This window comes from Lissotriton vulgaris, chromosome 1_1 (genome assembly GCF_964263255.1).
Source record: "Lissotriton vulgaris chromosome 1_1, aLisVul1.2, whole genome shotgun sequence".
NCBI lineage: Eukaryota > Metazoa > Chordata > Amphibia > Caudata > Salamandridae > Lissotriton > Lissotriton vulgaris.
The window spans coordinates 2,069,269,421-2,069,287,381 of record NC_141685.1 but is presented as its reverse complement, the minus strand read 5'-3'; the positions used below and the strand labels follow the sequence as shown (position 1 = coordinate 2,069,287,381).

The 17,961-nt window shown below is 44.4% G+C and overlaps 1 protein-coding gene across 1 annotated transcript in view; it reads left to right on the top strand.

Moving 5' to 3' along the window:
- The first annotated feature begins 12,240 nt into the window (after window positions 1–12,240).
- The window catches only part of RERGL (RERG like), a 321,184-nt gene continuing 315,463 nt past the window's right edge, over window positions 12,241–17,961 (top strand). Inside the window, exons 1-2 of the mRNA XM_086938857.1 lie at window positions 12,241–12,521; window positions 13,059–13,115. Of these exons, the coding sequence (XP_086794983.1) occupies window positions 12,470–12,521; window positions 13,059–13,115 (109 nt within the window). The 5' untranslated portion in view covers window positions 12,241–12,469. The remainder of the gene's footprint in view (window positions 12,522–13,058; window positions 13,116–17,961) is intronic.

The window sequence follows — 17,961 nt, the reverse complement described above, 5'->3', positions numbered from 1 at the left end:
TGTCGTCGAAAGTAATTCTACACCAAATGTCGTTTTGGATTTCAACGTCCAGTAATATTGAAAGGAAGAGTGAACAGTTTTATGCCATCTTTGCGACATACTATCACAAGAAAGGCTCCTAAAAATACCTACAATTTAAGAAGAAATTAAGATGCAAAATACATAAATGACTATAACCCAGTCAGTCAGTCAGTCAAAGTACTTTTATTCGATTTTGGATAAAATCATAAAAAGACATACAATCCATACAAAAAGTGCCAAGGTACATTTACACAAATTGCTTCAATTACATCATGTTAAAAAGTTTAACAATTTTAAATGTTTTTTTCAAGATATTCCAGATACAGTCCAATAAAAACAGTTGGTGAGAGAGTTTGTGCAAAAAGAGCAGAGTGCCATACAAAATGTCAATGTAAACAACAGTTGGGGAGCAGCCATCGGATGGTATCAGTGACGACATGGCTAGATTTAATGAGCGCTGCTGCTGCCAAAATCTTTCCCATACAGAATATAATGTGGATGGTACTCATAGACTGCAGGTAAAGAAGTGCCGGTCTGACTTGTATAAAGCCAGCCTCCCAAAGTGCATAGTGTCCTGAATTGAAAAGTTGTCACAGGAACAGGGGCGGGGGGGCTGACTCTGGCTTAGCCCAAGATTGATAATTTCCCAGATGGTAATGAATCAGTTTGAATGTGAATTTAGTCAAGAGGGACCTGTGAAAAGGTCTAGTAACAATACTAAGATAAGGTTCCATAGCAGTAGAGCTAGTTGATATATAATGAGACCTCACCGAGGGCTTCTGCAGTTCATTTATCTCCCGGGTAGATCTTGCCAGAGTCAAAAACTGCATCTTGACCAAAACAACATCTTTGTTACTTATGCATAAGGGAAATTCAAAAAGTTCCGGTCTCCCTAATCGGACAAAAGATTTCCTCAGATAATCCAACCAGAAGATCTTTTTGTAGTGCTCTAATGTCATGACATCCTCCATTATAGCGTGGTTCAGGGTTAACTCCTTGTTAAGCCATGTCCTTAACCCAGTCATTTTGTCTATGTGGAATGCTAACATGGATATTCAATATGTTGCAGACAATTCCATTGCTGTTGCTCGATATGTAACATCGGACATAACGAAATCAGAAAAGACAGAATTGAAGGAAATGTGGGAAGAGATTTCCCATGAGAAGAGTCTAAGTAAGAAATGATTTACTTACAGTTTAAAGATGTTATCTCATCGAGAAATTGGAGCGTATGAATGCTTGGATCGATTATCATCAGCAAGTCTGTACTCCAAATCTAGAAGAATCATGTTGGTGAGTCTAGGTCTTGCCGCAACACGAAACCGAGTACTTAAACCTGTACAAGAAATTGAATATTTAGTCGAAAAGGAGCCAGAAAGTACAGATATTCTTAAAACAAATATGTTGGATACATATTATCCAAACATAAGTCATCATCTTGAGAACATTCGTCTCTATGAAGAGCTGCAAAACTATAGTTTTAAACGGTATATTACAGAAAACATCAATAATGGTATATATGCCGTTTTTGGTTCTGAAGGATGTCTGGTGAAACAAAGAAGAGGACATTTGATTAATCACCATAAACTGAGTTGCGAAACACCTGCAAAAGTGAATTTTTACTATTTAGCTCTTTTGCAACTTTTCAAGCCATGGCGTTCAGAATTAGAATTACTTGGAGATTTCGAGAGCTATGAAGATTCCTTCAATGCAACTAAAGATACTATAGAATTTCCTGTTTTTGCAAATTATGTGAACATGTTGAACGATAAAATTGAGCAAGAAGCTACAATTGCGGCTGAGCTTGCTAGAGATAGTGCTCAAGACAGTCAAACCTCTGCTTCGATGAGTCAGGACCCACTAGGAGAACCAATTGTTCAAAATGAAGCAGCAACTGCTATGGAAGACGTGGAAACAGCAATGTATCAAGCTCAAGAAGATGTAAGAAACTTAGGAAACTTAGAAGAACAATTAAATGTTGAGCAGAAACAAATATATGAGCAAGTGAGAGAGCAGATTAACCATGGATTACTTCATGAAAAGAAAGAGTGCTCTTGCTCATCGTTTCAACCTATCCGATTGTACGTGAGTGGACAAGCTGGGACAGGAAAAAGTTTTTAAATTAAAGTAATTTCAACTTATCTACAGAAAACAACTGACTCGCATTTGTCTTGAGTTGTCACTGCCCCAACTGGGTTAGCAGCACACAATATTAAAGGAATCACTTTACATTGTTTATTAATGCTACCAGTGGAGCATGAAAATACATTTGAATACCACAAGCTATCTGGAGAAGCTTGTTTTGAAGTTTCAAGAGTCTTGAAGAAAATGAAACTTCTCATTATTGATGAGGTAAGCATGGTATCAAACTTAAGGCTTGCCTTTGTGCATTTGAGAATGCAGCAAATTCTTAAAACAGATTATGACCTATTATTTGGAGGAAAACACGTCAAACTTTTTGGAGATCTACTACACTTTACTCCTGTAAAAGGACAGCCAGTGTTTAGAACACTGGCAAATGAAGATAGCAGAAAGTCTTTGGGAAGTATTGGAAATGTTAACATTTGGTCATGGGAAAACAAAATACGATTTTCCTGCGGAAACTAGGTCCTAACTATAACTACCTACTTGTGACCGCCATTCGGTAATATATGTACATCTACATATATTAGTTATTTAATTATAACATATTTTAATACCCTATTTTGGGTTTTAAAAAAAATATAAAGTGTATTAAAAATAGTTATAATTATTAAAGCATAATATTTACATTCTTTAGGTAGCAATGTATTTTTACCTGAACTGTTGGAAAATAATTTACATTTAATGTAATATGCGTCAATTAATTAAAGTTTGAATTCAAAATTAATTTGGTGATGTAGCATTTTTTTTTTTGCTCTACATTCAAAATATGTATAAAATGATTTTACATTTAATATTTAAAGTAACCCATTGTGAAGTAGGGGTATGGGTGGACCGGAATAACAGGCGTGGAGGGCGGATGTATTGCGCTATTTTTAGCGGTTTTTATTGTTCAGTACCAGGGAAGGTAAGAGGGATTGTAAGGAGGTGAGACTGATTGCCTTGAAGTCTTTACTCAGGACGTAGGCGGAAAATGGTTGCTCTCCACTAGGCTGGTCGTCTGGGTGAGGAGGTCTTCGGGTTGGCTTCTGGTCCACGGACGGGATCCGGTTTTCACCTCGCAGGGGGAAAAAGAGAGAGAACAGGGCGGTTAGTCCTTTTTGTGTTGGACCGTCGGAGTACTATCACCAACACCCGGGGTGTGAGGGGGCCAAAGCGAACGTGAGGACGAGGACGGTAAGGGAGGGCTCAGAGGAGGGGGAAAAAGAGAGGGGAAGGGGAAGAGCGTGCTGAAGTGAGGGAGGAGTGTAGGAGCTATGTTACACAGGACTAGGTGAAGTGAAATGGCTACGAATTATATACAGTGCAGATGTGGTCTATCAGTGGGAGATACTATGTACGGCTATTATACAACTATGTACAGGGAGACACGGAAAGAAATATAACAGTGTACTCATGTGCCCCGCCGCAACTCTCCAGCGAGTTGCGGCCGCTCTCCAGCAACCTCCTGAGGACTCCACCAATCTTCGGTCCAGAATTCCTCCTCCTCCTCCTCGTCTTTGATCCTCGCAATCCTTCCACACTCCGCCTGCGGTTCTCCGCAAGCTGTCTCCTGCCACGAGTCCGCCGCTTTGAATGCTCTCCTCTCTTCTTCGTCGGCTTTTCTGTGTGTCGGGCCGGTAATGGGGGTGGGACTTCCGGGGTCACAGGAGATCGCTTCTGGTTCGTTGCGCGACCCCGCTGGTTGCACTGCTTCCTGTAGGGAAATAGAGAGAGGAGGAGTCCTGTTCGTCAGGGACGCGGGAGTGACGGGATCAGAGGCCATGGAATCCCTGCTCGGACGCCGCCCTGTTGAGGTGAGAGGTGCTCCCCTTCCACATCCCCTTTCCCTAGCTGTCTTTCTTGTGGGGGTGGCAGGTGGGGGATGAAGGGAGAGATAGTCCGCATTTCCCTGTTCCGCCCCTTTCCGGTGAAATGTTTTGAATCTATAGGGCTGCAGGGATAGGAACCACCGAAGCACTCGGTCGTTGTGGCCCCTGTTTCGGGCCATCCATTCCAATGGAGCATGATCCTTGTACAGGATGAATTCTCGACCCTTCAGGTAATACCGAAGGCTTTCTACGGCCCATTTAATGGCCAGGGCCTCCTTTTCAACTACTGCATAGTTCAGTTCTCGAGGGAAGAGCTTTCTGCTGAGGTAGAGGATATGTTTTTCCACCCCTGTCTGGTCTTTCTGGGATAGGACGGCCCCCAAACCCTGGTCTGAGGCATCAGTTTGTAGGATGAATGGTTGGGTGTAATCGGGGCTGATTAGTACAGGTTCGGAAATAAGGGACTGCTTTAGTCTGTGAAAGGCTTGCAACAACAGGGGAGTGGGTGTTGTAGTACTGCCTCTGTTCTTGTACTTTTCTTTAGGAGGTCTGTCAATGGGACGGCGGTTTGGGAGAAGTTAGGGATGAACCTCCTATAATATCCTAACAGACCGAGGCAGGCACGGAGGTCTTTCCTTGTTTGTGGGAATGGAATGGCCTGGATGGCCTTTATTTTGTTACCTTGAGGTCTGATAACACCCTCACCAATCAGATAACCCAGGTATTTTACGGTTTGGGCAGTGAGAGTGGTTTTGGTTGGGTTGATGGTAAACCCGCTTTTCCCAAGGGACGTTACGACTTGTTTCAGGTTGGACAAATGCTCTTGCCAATCATCGCTATAGATGACAATGTCATCCAGGTAGGCTCCTGCGTATCGGGCATGTGGTTGTAGTACTATGTTCATGGCCCTCTGAAACGTCGCAGGGGCCCCATGAAGCCCGAAGGGCATTATCCTGAACTGAAACAGGCCATCCTGCGTGGAGAACTTAGTTTTTTTCTTGTCTTCCTGTTTCAAGGGTATCTGCCAGTAGCCCTTGCAGAGAACCAAGGTCCTGATAAATCTGGCTTTTCCTATACGTTCCACCATCTCATCTGCCCTCGGTAAAGGATAGGTATCGAAACTAGAAACTTTGTTAACCTCCCGGAAGTCTATGCAGAATCTCGTGGAGCCATCAGGTTTGGGGACCAGGACAATGGGCGAGTTCCAGCTGCTGATAGATGGTTCTATGATGCCCAATCGCAACATCTGGTTTGTCTCTTTTCTGATAACGGTCCAGCGTGCTTCAGGGACCCGGTAGGGCCGATGTCTCACGGTTTTTCCGGGTTCCGTGTGGATGGCATGCTCAATGACAGTTGTATGCCCTGGTAGGGAGGAAAAGACCGCCTGTATTGGGGATAAGGCGTTTCTTAGATCTTGTTTGTTGCTTTCGGGTAGATCAGGGTCCAGACAACACTCAAACGGCAGGGGTTTCTGGCCTTGGGTGCCGGCTAGGACAGGCCGGGGTCCCTCCCATTTCTTCAGGAGGTTTACGTGGTAGATTTGGGTGTGATTGCGATTGGAGTCCAACACGACTTCGTATGTGACCGGAGTCACTGGCCTAGCAACTTGTGGTCGGAGGATGGTATGAGTAGCAGTACTAGGTCCCCGGGGACAAAGGACCGGACCTTGGTTCCTCGGTCATACTGGTGTTTTTGGGTGGCCTGAGCGGTCATCATGTTTTGCCTTACTATCTCTCTGATTTGTCCTAAGTGTGTTTTAAGATTCTCTATGTATTCAGGTAGAGGTTGGGTTCGATCTGGCTCGGCCTCCCAGGCCTCCCGAGCCATATCCAACAGCGTCCTAGGTGCCTGCACATACAGGAGTTCGTAAGGGGAGTAACCAGTACTGCTTTGAACTTTACATCGGATTGCGAATAGGGCCAAGGGCAGCATTTCTTTCCACCGACGGCTCTCCAATCCTAGTAATTTCTTGAGGGGGGGTTTTAGGGTGGCATTACACCGTTCCACCAGCCCGTCGGTCTGGGGTTGGTAATTAGAGGTCCTTATCTGTTTGATGCCCAGGTGGGAACATACCTTGCGCATAAGGGAGGAGACAAAAGGAGTACCCTGGTCAGTCAATATCTCACTGCGAAAACCTACCCGGGTGAAGATGGAGATGAGAGCTTTAGCAATGTTCTGGGTGGTTGGTTGGCGTAAGGAGATGGCCTCAGGAAAACGGGTGGCGTAATCTACAAGGACAAGAGCATACCTACACCCGCTCTTTGAGGGTAACATGGGGCCTATAAGGTCCATCCCTACCCTACTGAAGGGGATATCAATGAGAAGGAAGGGTTGGAGGGGTACTTTGGGGGGCCGGTACCGACTGTTCTTCTGGCACACAGGGCATTCACGGCAGTATTGACTAACTTGTTTGTACACACCAGGCCAGTAGAACTTTTCCTTAATGGTCTGTCCTGTTTAATCATCCCCGAAATGACCTCCTAATAAATGGCTATGAGCCAGGAACAGTACTTTGTCACTTAAGGGACCGGGAACGAGTAGCTGAGGGGGTTGCTGGGGTCCGCATTTCCTGTATAGGAGACCGTTCTTTTTGAAGATATAAGAACCTACTTGCAGTGGGTCTTCGTTCTCCAAGGCACGCCCCCATGCATCCTGTAACACGGGGTCTTCTTGTTGGGCGGATCGATACCACCATTCGGTTTCCCACGGATGGTCGTCCAACTGGACAGGATAAGCTGTGGTGTGTGTCCTCTTCTCTATCTTCTTTTGGCCCCTGGACTTCGGAGTTTTGTTTGATGTCTCTAGGGGGAAGGGTTTCGCGAAAAGGGAGCTTCGGCCCACCACCTCTCTAAGGAGTCCCGTAGCATCTTGTAGTAGATGGGGGAGACCGCTGTAGTCACTACCTAGGATGACTTGTTCCGGTAGGTTGGGTACTAGCCTCACTGTAAGCGGGCTTCCTTCATCCGTGGGGTGTTGTACTCGGACTCTGGCGGTGGGATATCTCTTTGTGTCACCGTGTACACATTGGATGTCCACTGTACCGGTCACAGGCCCAATAGGGGTTGGCATCTCCTGGGGTCTCAGGACGCTTTGCCGGCAGCCTGAGTTGGCGAGGGCCATCATTGGGTGGCCGTTGATCTTCACTTGACAATGGAAAGGAGGAGGGCTGGCATCCGTGGTGAGGCAAACATAGTTCCTGGCAAGCCCTACCTCCATGGGCTCTTCCTTCTGCGGGCAAAAGCGGGCAAAAGCAGGCAAAAGCGGGCGATATGTCCATGTCCTCCACAGTGGTAGCACTGTGGTCCGGGAGGATTTGGTCGAGGCAAGACCGGGAAGGGAAACAAGGGAACAGGTTCCGGTTTTCGGGGCACGATGGGCCTTTAGGACCGGGGGTGGCTTCCATGGGGTATACGGGGAGGATGTTCGTCCTTCTTCTGGAATTCTTGTGCTCGGCAGTAAGCGCTAGCTATGTCAACGGCACTGTCCAGTGTCAAACGGGCGTGTTGTCGCACCCATTTCTGGGTAGAGGGATGGAGAGAGGCCAGGAATTGCTCCAAATAGATTTTGGACAGAATGTCCTCCTTTGAGGCCGTGGCAGAATGTCCTCCTTTGAGGCCGTGGCAGGCTTCAACCAGCGGTTGGCCAGATCCTGGATGCGGAAAGATAAAGCCCAGGGCGTCTCCTGGGGTCCTTCGCGGGCTTGCCTCAGTCGAACCCTATACGTCTCCTCATCGATCCCTAGACATTCCAGGATACAGGTCTTTATGTCCTGGTAAGGCGTTTATCCTTGTACACTGGCCTGTTGGTAGGCCGCCTGCACCTCCCCCGTCAGCAGAGGTCCCAAATAGTGGCCCCATCGATCGGCCGGCCAGGAAGTGGCTTGTGCCAGGCGTTCGAAGTTTGTAAAGAAGAAATCCAGGTCTTCTCCAGGGACGTACTTTTGTAGGACTACAGAGGGAAGAGAAGCCATTGGTTGCTGCTGTCCCATGATGTCGGCTGACCTCCTGAGGACCTGATCCTGAATGGCGCCCTAATCCTTTAGGACGTCATGTAGCTGGCCACGATCGTCTTCAGCCATCTTGAGGAAGCGTTCTATCATCTTCCCTAGTAGCTCCTGACTTTCTGCCAGCTGTTTAACCGCGGCCTCCATGCTTCCGGTATATCCCACTTCTGACATGAAGTATGAAGTAGGGGTATGGGAGGACCGGAATAACAGGCGTGGAGGCCGGATGTATTGCGCTATTTTAAGCTGTTTTTATTGTTCAGTACCAGGGAAGGTAAGAGGGATTGTAAGGAGGTGAGACTGGTTGCCTTGAGGTCTTTACTCAGGACATAGGCGGAACACGGTTGCTCTCCACTAGGCTGGTTGTCTGGGTGAGGAGGTCTTCGGGTTGGCTTCTGGTCCACGGACGGGATCCGGTTTTCGCCTCGGAGGGGGAATGAGAGAGAGAACAGGGCGGTTAGTCCTTTTTGTGTTGGACCGTCAGAGTACTATCGCCAACACCCGGGGTTTGAGGGGGCCAAAAAGAACGTGAGGATGAGGACGGTAAGGGAGGACTCAGAGGAGGGGGAAAAAGAGAGGGAAGGGGAAGACCGTGCTGAAGTGAGGGAGGAGTGTAGGGGCTATGTTACACAGGACTAGGTGAAGTGAAATGGCTGCGAATTATATACAGTGCAGATGTAGTCTATCAGTGGGAGATACTATGTACAGCTATTCTACAACTATGTACAAGGAGACACGGAGAAAAGATAACAGTGTACTCACGTGCCCCGCCGCTACTCTCCAGCGAGTTGCGGCCGCTCTCCAGCAACCTCCTGAGGACTCCACCAATCTTCGGTCCAGACGTCCTCCTCCTCCTCCTCGTCTCTGCTCCTCGCAATCCTTCCACACTCCTCCTCCGGTTCTCCGCACGCTGTCTCCTGCAACGAGTCCGCCGCTTTGAATGCTCTCCTCTCTTCGTCGTCGGCTTTTATGTGTGTCGGGCCGGTGATGGGGGCGGGACTTCCGGGGTCACAGGAGATCGCTTCCGGTTCGTTGCGCGACCCCGCTGGTTGCACTGCTTCCTGTATGGAAAGAGAGAGAGGAGTCCTGGTCGTCAGGGACGCTGGAGTGACGGGATCAGAGGCCATGGAATCCCTGCTCGGACGCCGCCCTGTTGAGGTGAGAGGCGCTCCCCTTCCACACCCATGTTTGTAATATTCATGCCTCAGTTAAATATATATATATATATTTATTTTCCTTTATATTTTCCTAGTGGCAGATTCTGCAGTGGGACATCTACGGGATGTCCTTTCATAACTTTCTGTTAGTTTTTTTTTAGAGAGTGCAGCAGCTTCCTAGACAGTGTTCCTGGGCAGCTTGCTTATTTCTCATTGTATCTGCAGTGTGTCACATTGGTCACAGCCTTTGCATCTAAACTAGGCATCCGTCATGAAACTGCACTGTACCATATCTGATGTCATTGTTTTATGATTCAAAGATGGATGCCAAATGTAAAAGCAACATGTTCGCCATCTTGGACTAGTACAACAATGATACACTAGGCAAACTACTATTCGAAGATGGCCCCTCTGTGCAATGTTTACTGAACGGTCATCTTGAGTCAGTGTTGGAAATCAGGACCTATTTACAGGGTCCTACCACTTTTTGCACCATTTCAGACCCTTGGATATGGGTTTTCTGACTCTGAGAGTGACTTGAGCTCTGCTGGGTAGGGCCAGTGCACAGTTTTGCAGTACTGCTTTTAAAAGTAGATTCATTGCAAATACGACTTTAATGGCAGGTGCACTTAAAAAAATTTTATTCTACAATATTCTGCCATGTTAGGTACCTCCAGGGCCTCCCCTAGGTGTCCCAGGGGTGGGGGGTCATGTAAATGAAAGGAGGGTCCTCATAAAAGATGTTTTATATTTCCTGAGGATAGAGAAATTGCACATTTTACGTTCCCCAGGGTAGTAAAGCGCCTCTCAAAATCACCATTGGTGCTAGTAGCACTGGATTGTCGAACTCAATTTTTTTGCATATTCCGATCCCAATGGTCTCCCCCAGGTGTCCAAGAGGAGGGTGAGCCATGTAACTATAAGCAGGGTCCTTACAAAAGATGTTTCATATTCCCTGATGTTGACGAAATTACACATATCATTTTCCCCATTGTGGATCCCCAGCCACATAGCATAACATTGCAATAGTTTATGAGCGCATAAATATTTCTAGGAATTAAAGAAAATATCACTCAAGGACTTGGGAGAATGGTATTGATAAATCCAACAATATGTTATTGTTGAATTTACCCTAAAACATAAAGAAAGGAGAGCTATAAAATGAGCCCTCCTGGAGGTTTGTTTTAACTTGTTTGAGATTGGACTCTCTGCAAGCTACAGGTGAACAGAGCTCACCTCTACGACTCCCACCAAGAATCCCCTGCCTGGAGTACGTCCAGTGGATTTGTAATGGGTTTTTTCCAGGAGCATTGTGGGATTGTGGTCACAACCTTGCAAGGACCATCTTGGAGCTTCCATACCTTTGGATTGTGTTTTTGGAGACTTTGGACCCTGAAGAGGAACTTCAGGAAGAAGTTCCAGACTTTTGGAGCAACTTTGGAAAAAAGCTCCATAATGTGACTGTCTCAACTGCGAGAGCCTAGCCAGTCACATTCAACCGCAAGCCAACCTGACCTGCTGGTTCATCCCGCTGAAAAACTCTGGAGGTCTGACTTCCAGAATTTGACCGGGAGCTCCCTGAAAATCAAGCTGGAGAACTCTCACCAAATCTTTGCCTTATAAAGTGCACCGAGGGATCCCGCCACAAAAAGCTCCCAAAAATGTCCTACTCTGTAGTTAAAATTTTGATGAGGCCTACCGTGAGGGGTAGCCAAGCAGGGCTCCATCGCGGTCACCCGGAAACTTTGATTTTGTCCCAGGCAATTGCGTCCAGATGTCCCAGAGTGGTAGTATAGTTTTCTATATGCTAAAAGTATTTAATAATTTTTTCTTAACATCTCTGGTTGCCTACATTGGATTTTTGTCATTTTGGTGTAATTTTAAAGATACAAATATTTCCTATTTGTATAAACTGGTGTGGGATTTTTGTGTGCGTTTTGTCTTAATTATTTACCTAATTGGTGTTTTTAAATGCTTTACATACTTGTCTCCTAAGTAAAGCCTGCCTGCCCGCAGCCAAGCTACCCAGGGTTGAGCATGGGAATAACATATTGAAACTTGTACTGAGCACTAGACAGTGTTGGTGGCCAAATTACCAGTGTTAGATGCGTATGTACCACTACTAACAACCCACTTTCCAACAATCAGTATAAGATATTTAATAAAGAATGCAAAATTAGATGAGAAAGGATGCATTTTGATAACTACATCTCCCACAGTGGTATTGGACATTAATGAAGGTGATTGCCTATGATAGGTTGTGCTGCTTTAATGAGTGTGGGCACAATCTGTGGGGATGATTTACAAGCCCCCTGCGCCACTTTTGTGTCACTTTTCCCATGTTAAAAATGACACAAAAGTGGCGCAAGGGCCTTGTAAATAAACCCATGTGTTGTTTATTCTAGCTTTCTGCTTGGGCTGAATATTGTCAGATTGATCTATATTTCTTTTGTCTGTTATGAAAGTGCGTTTGACCGTTTGTACTAGAGTTGCTTGTTCGTCGATGTAAAGGTGCTACTTTCAGAAATAACTAACATGCACTTTGTACCTATTTCCTGTGATTAATTGTGAAAGATTTGTAAGCATTTTTTTTTACTTATTTCAAGTTCTGTCAACTTTTTTGTTTACGATTCGATTACATGTGCTCATTGACTGCAGTCCAACTCCTTCCTCCATTTTTATTTTGTTATTTTCGGCTCACCCCTGACTTGGGAGTAAATTGCATTGCGTACATGGTGTTTACAACAAAACCTCTATCTGAAACGGTGAACTGTTATAAGCATCATTCCAGCTACTCACCTGTCTTGAAAAAGGAAGCAGAGTTACAAGAAAAGGATTGGTGTCGGTCTGTCCGATATCGAGTGAGCAATCAGAAGTTGCGGAGGAGTGTGCACGCACAGACAGCCTTATGCCTCTAATTCGTATGTATTGACGCACAGCCTGTTTATTTCAGGAATTAATGCATCTGTTCTACCTTTCAGCTAACTGCCGCAGAAACAGCAGGCAATATTATGCTGAGTTGTTTGGAGAAGAGTTCAGTGGCTACGTCAAACTGATGTCATCTGCTTGGAAGCTATAAATACATCTAATGCTCAGGAGCGCTGCAAAAATGCCGTAAAGTTCCAGTGCATGTCAGAACCCTTTCAGAGCTCGAGCACAGTCACCGTGTGACCACCTGTGGATGTCTGCTGATCTTCACGGGGATTAGAGTACTCACGGCTTCCGCTGACAGACACTTTAAAAAAGAGCGTGAGACAAAGGCAAAGAGAGGAAGAGGGCGAAATGCAACCGAACATGTCATAAAAAGCTGGATATAAATCTAAAAGAAAAACAACATGAACGGCATCAAACTTGCTGTCCTGGGCAGTGAAGGAGCTGGAAAGTCAGGTACTTTTACACTGAAAAAGATGATTATGTCTATATATATTTTTTTATTTCCTTTTTTAATACAATTATATTATCGCCATGGAATGTATGCCATGATAAAAGTTATGAAAAGAACTGCAAAACTGTCAACATAGCAATGTTGGGTTAATTACTTTTTCTGCAAGAATGCAACATTAATTAATCCTTATAGTTCGTAATTGACTGAGATCAGAGTGTGTTTAAAATGCACCCTTGCTCTGAATGTAGCGCAGTATTCGTGTTGCAGAAATCAGCGTCCTCTAACCCCAAACACAAATGTTATTTGGAGGACCATCACAGAGGACATTGTTTTGAAATACATCAAATCTTAGCAATTGTCTAGTTGTGAGTGAGCCGTGAGAAGAGCTTTCTGCGGAAGGAGGAATTAGAGGGATTTTCGTAGTAACACTTGAACAATCTTTTTCGCCGTTCCTGTGTGTAGTGACGTGCTCTGCACATTAATGAGCCACATTGGAGACCCCGTCTGGAAATGTTAATTTTTTGTGTTTGCTTCCTCAGCCCTGACAGTGCGTTTCCTCACTCGGCGCTTTATCGGAGAGTATGCGTCTAATTCTGGTAAGCTTTCACTGCACAATAAAAAGCATGCATGTTAGATATGTTTACAACACACATCTCTGTTGGTCCCGGAGTAGCGTGCTACCCGCCGAAAAAGCGCTTCGACGCCTCGTCAGGGGTAGTAAGCGCTATATAAATGCAATTACAATACAATACAATACAATAGAACAACAAAGATATAAAGAAAGCAGTACTTAATAACCAATCTTAGATTAACTTGCATTGTTGTTTTGTATTTACTTACTATACGCATTACAATTAGAAACTTGCCCGGAACGGACTGCCGCTAGACATGTGGTATAGAATTTATGGGATGTTCCTTACTGGCAGACCGAGGTCTCAAAAATTGGCGCACAGTGTGGGAGAAACGAAGAATAAGTAAGCATTGACCCAACTGGGATCAGGGCTCAGGTCTTCTCGACCAAGTACAGAAAACAGTGTTTTCTAACTCAAGAGGGACTGAATCTCCGACATTGCAGTAAATAAGTGTTAGTTCCCAGCACGATTCCAGTATTGTCAGGCGTGCATTGAGATGCGAACACCATAGGTTAATACTCTTACGGCTGATGGAACACATGATATTAATTTGGAATAAAGTGGTTAACCTGGAAGTGAAGGGGCATATCCGTTGTCCCTTTTTGTGTCTAAAGACCCCTTGAAAAATGAAACTGTGAACTGTAAACAATTTACATGTGCCTATTAGCAAACTTCTTGGAACTTTTCACAACTGAATGATGACTTCCTCTCAGGACGTCATATGTACATACTATTAATATAATGTGTCAGGCAAATGGAAAGCACAGGAGTGTGACAGGGTGACTAATTAAAGACCGCACCCCTTCGTCCTCTCGCATGAATTATTTACTGTGTGAGTCAGCCAAGCCTCTCAGACAGCACCAGTTAGCTCACACTCCTTTAGTATAGAGTCATTCCCACTTACCACCTCTTCTTTTAGTTCTGCCCCACAGTCATGCACATCGGTGGCACGGTGACACAGGTAAGTCTTCTAAAGAAGGGATGGCGTCTAAGGTTGCTCTCGCTGGGAGAGGGAAGCTGCATCAGAAACAGTGGTCCCGGCAGGTGTGGGTTAGGCCGGACTGAGGTCCAGCTTTGACATGTGGTGCACATTGGATCAGCTGACTTGGAGCAGCAGTGTTATGTTTGGAGTGGCAGAGAACTCAGATTGTTCCCCCTTCAGAAAAAAAGCAGTGGAAAGAAAGTCACTGGGAGCTTTAACAAACAGAAAGGGGCATATTTAGGATTTTGGTCAATTCTCAGATTGGGCACATACGATAATTAGGAGTGGGCGCTGAGTGTCCTGTCAACCTAAACATCTGTTTGAAAGGGGGGCTTTGGAGCTTTTCTTAATCATGTTTTTTTTCCCAGCCTATTTTTTTCAAATTGTATTTTACCTCTAATTCGCTATGGGTGGGTGCCTTGGCATTTGTGAGAGGAACAAGAGTAAAAGGCATGAAAAGTGGAGCATATCTTTTCTGCCTCTTCTGACGAGGATTAGATTCAGCCTGGAAGAGGATCCAGGTCCCTCTCTCCTAGTAGTTTGGTGCTCTGGTCATGCATCCAGGTGCAGTAGATAATCGAGGCTACCTCCGCTAAGGCATTGAATAAGAAGTCTTTGGAGAAGGAAGGAAAAGTCAAAAAGTTGAAATCTGATCCTTGTGATCAACTTTCGTCAACATCATTTGAAAACAAAAGTTGCATGCATTAATGTTACCTTTGTAAACAGGAACCGGCCCTGGCAAACTGCTCAGCCTGCCCCCCCCTGGGGTGAGGGGCAGTGCAGCGGAGCGTTTGGTCGGCCGATTTTGTTAACGGGGGGGCGATATTGTTGACCTGGTAACCGGCCCCCACCCTAGCGGCCGACCGGAGAAACGCCCGGTGCCCGCTATGGCCAGTCCGGCCCTGACAAGAAGCCTATAACCTGGATGATGATGTTCATAGAAAACATGCTGCACAATATTAAAGTCATAGAGACTATTGCTAAATGTCTATACATTTTTGTATTTTTATTTTCTCATTATAGATACATTCTGGCATCAGAATGTTCATCTCATGATCAAATGTTGCCTCTACTCTCTCCTGCTAAGTTACTATAGGCAAGAAGTTATGTCATCTTGCCTTTTTTAGATCTGTAGCCATGACCTTTTGATTTTACTAAAATATGTATAATATAGTTAAATATAGGTGATTTGAACCACCTCTCTTCCTCGATTGGTCTGTTGATGAGTCATTCAAATTTTCATCTTGCCTTTTTTAGATCTGGCATTAGCCATGACCTTTTGATTTTACTAAAATATGTATAATATAGTTACATACATGTGATTTGAGCTACATCTCTTCATCAATTGGTCTGTTGTTGAGTCATTCACATTTTCATTCCACCCACTACAGCATATAGCATGGGGCAGTGGATCAACCTGCTTAAGCCACTTTAAGTGACTCTAATTTGCTCTCCCACAAGGAGCACATCCACACACAAGCTAGTTCCCTTCAGTGCCGGTGTTTTTGGTTTTACTTAATAATAATTTCTTTAGTGTTGCCTTTGTGTTAAGAGGTTGATGTAACAGCAGGTCACTTCTGATGCATATTCCGTCATTATCAGATCCCATCTCATGCCAATGCTTTGGTAAATTCCTTTTAGAGTGTTTTGATGTTCTGACTGTTGCCAGATAAGATGTGTCCATTTTAAACAGTTCAGTATTGTTATCTTTTTTCTTTCTTTCTTTCTTTCTTGCCTTCTTTAATTTTTTTCTTTCTTTCTTTCTTTTCATTCTTTCTTTCTTTCTTTCTTTCTTTCTTTCTTTCTTTCTTTCTTTCTTTCTTTCTTTCTTTCTTTCTTTCCTTCTTTTTTTCTTTCTTTCTTTCTTCTTTCTTTCCTACTTTCTATCCGTCTGACCTCCTCTTTCTATATCTTGTTCTTTCTCTCTTTCTTTTATCATTCTTTTTCTCTTGCCTTCTTTAATCCTTGCTGTCTTTCATTCCCTCTTTCCTTCTCTTGTTCTTTCGTTCTCTTTCCCTCCCTATCTCTTTCTTTCTTTCTTTCTTTCTTTCTTTCTTTCTTTCTTTCTTTCTTTCTTTCTTTCTTTCTTTCTTTCTTTCTTTCCTCCAATTCCTGACTAATCAACTTTTTAGGTCTGTGTTAACAAAGACTTTTTGATTTTACTATAGTTATGTGTATAACATAGTTACTTATAGGGGTTTTGGCCAGACTTCACCCAGCAGGCTGTGGCTGGTGTCATTCACAATGATCTGTGACCCACTTCATTAAGGCGTTTCAATTAATGGGGTCACCCAAAAATCCACAGACCTGGATACAATGTGGGAATGAAAAAACATTGATCAGTGATTTCATCAGATGCAGAATAAATTCAAAATGTAACTAGTGTGTGTTGCGTTCATCTTCAACACTGGTATGCTAATACGATCTTCGGAGGCACTATGTTCCAACAGTATATTAAATCACATAAAATAAATGTAAACCAAAAGCGTCAATAACAGTTTTCATCAAAGAAAAGTCTGTTTATTTTATATATAGAATCCAAATCACAAGTTAGATATTAAAAAAAAGAAGGTTGCAAGCAGGGAAAAGACGGGATAGGTGTGCTCGTGATAGGTAAGTGCAAGTGAGCGTGACTGGTTGGAGGAATACACAATTTAAATAATTTCAAAAGCCAACTGGTAACACAGGCCATTCCAAGAAGACCTGTCCAAAAAGTAACATTTATACAATACAATTCTCATATACAATTTATATGCAAAAAAGCAACGGCAGAATATGGGCTTGAGGGTGGATGGTACAGGTCTCGTGTCGGAGTAGAGTGTCGACGTTTCGACTAGACTAACGCAAGGAGGGTGATTTGTACCTCAGCTGCGAGTCTTCTTCAGGACGGGGTAGGGCAACTTGATCCATGTGCAGCGACGGCAACAGGTTATGTTGAAAATTCAACCAGTTGTGTAGAACATTCCACCAGGGTCAGTAATATCCCCTGGTCGCAGTGGTTTCTGCTAGCAAAACAATTGTAGGGGGTTCTCAAAACTGTCTTGTGAAGTCCTCTAGTACAGCCCTGGAAATGGGCATCCAAATATTGAGTACGGCCCGAATCAATCGGAAAGCCGATAAGAAGAGCGCGAAGCGCCTCACGGAAATCCTGCTGCCTCATTTAAGACCTGCTGCCACTTCATTAAGAGGCAGGGTATCAGCCCACTTCAGCTATTGGCTGTTGTCACTACAAGTTAAAACATGCTTCCCTTTCACAAGGAACATAGCAACACATAAAGCTATTCCATTCAGTGCTACAGAGACTATGGTATTGTGTGTATTTTTTAAGGCCAACAACATTTTTTTCCTGCAGAAAATGTTTATTTATTTTTTTGTTGATGAGGGCCTGGCATTTTCCCAACAAATAAGGTTTTGCAAAAACAATGACAAAACAAAACAAAAGAATTGCCAGAAGGCTGTGTGGCCAACACCAGACCTATTGGTTTTGCCAATGCTTGTCAAGTATGTCAGTCAGATTTGAGTGCCTGTCTCCAGTGGGAAATGTAAAATGATGGACCCCTCTACATAATGTGTTGCGGGGAACCTTGAGACTTTAAAACCTCATAGAAATGCATGGCCCTTTCAATGAATGGGGTCCCATTAGAGAGTAGTTGCCCCCCTATGCCACAGAACATATGGAGGTCTGCTCTATATCCCTGCCTACCACCTACCCTCTACAGAACCTTTCCTCTGAGAGAAGAGAGACTATTCACACATAGTGGTGACAGCAGCATGCCAGTCAGTGAATGAATATATTTTTTGTAAAGAAAGTTGTCCTGGCACTAATAA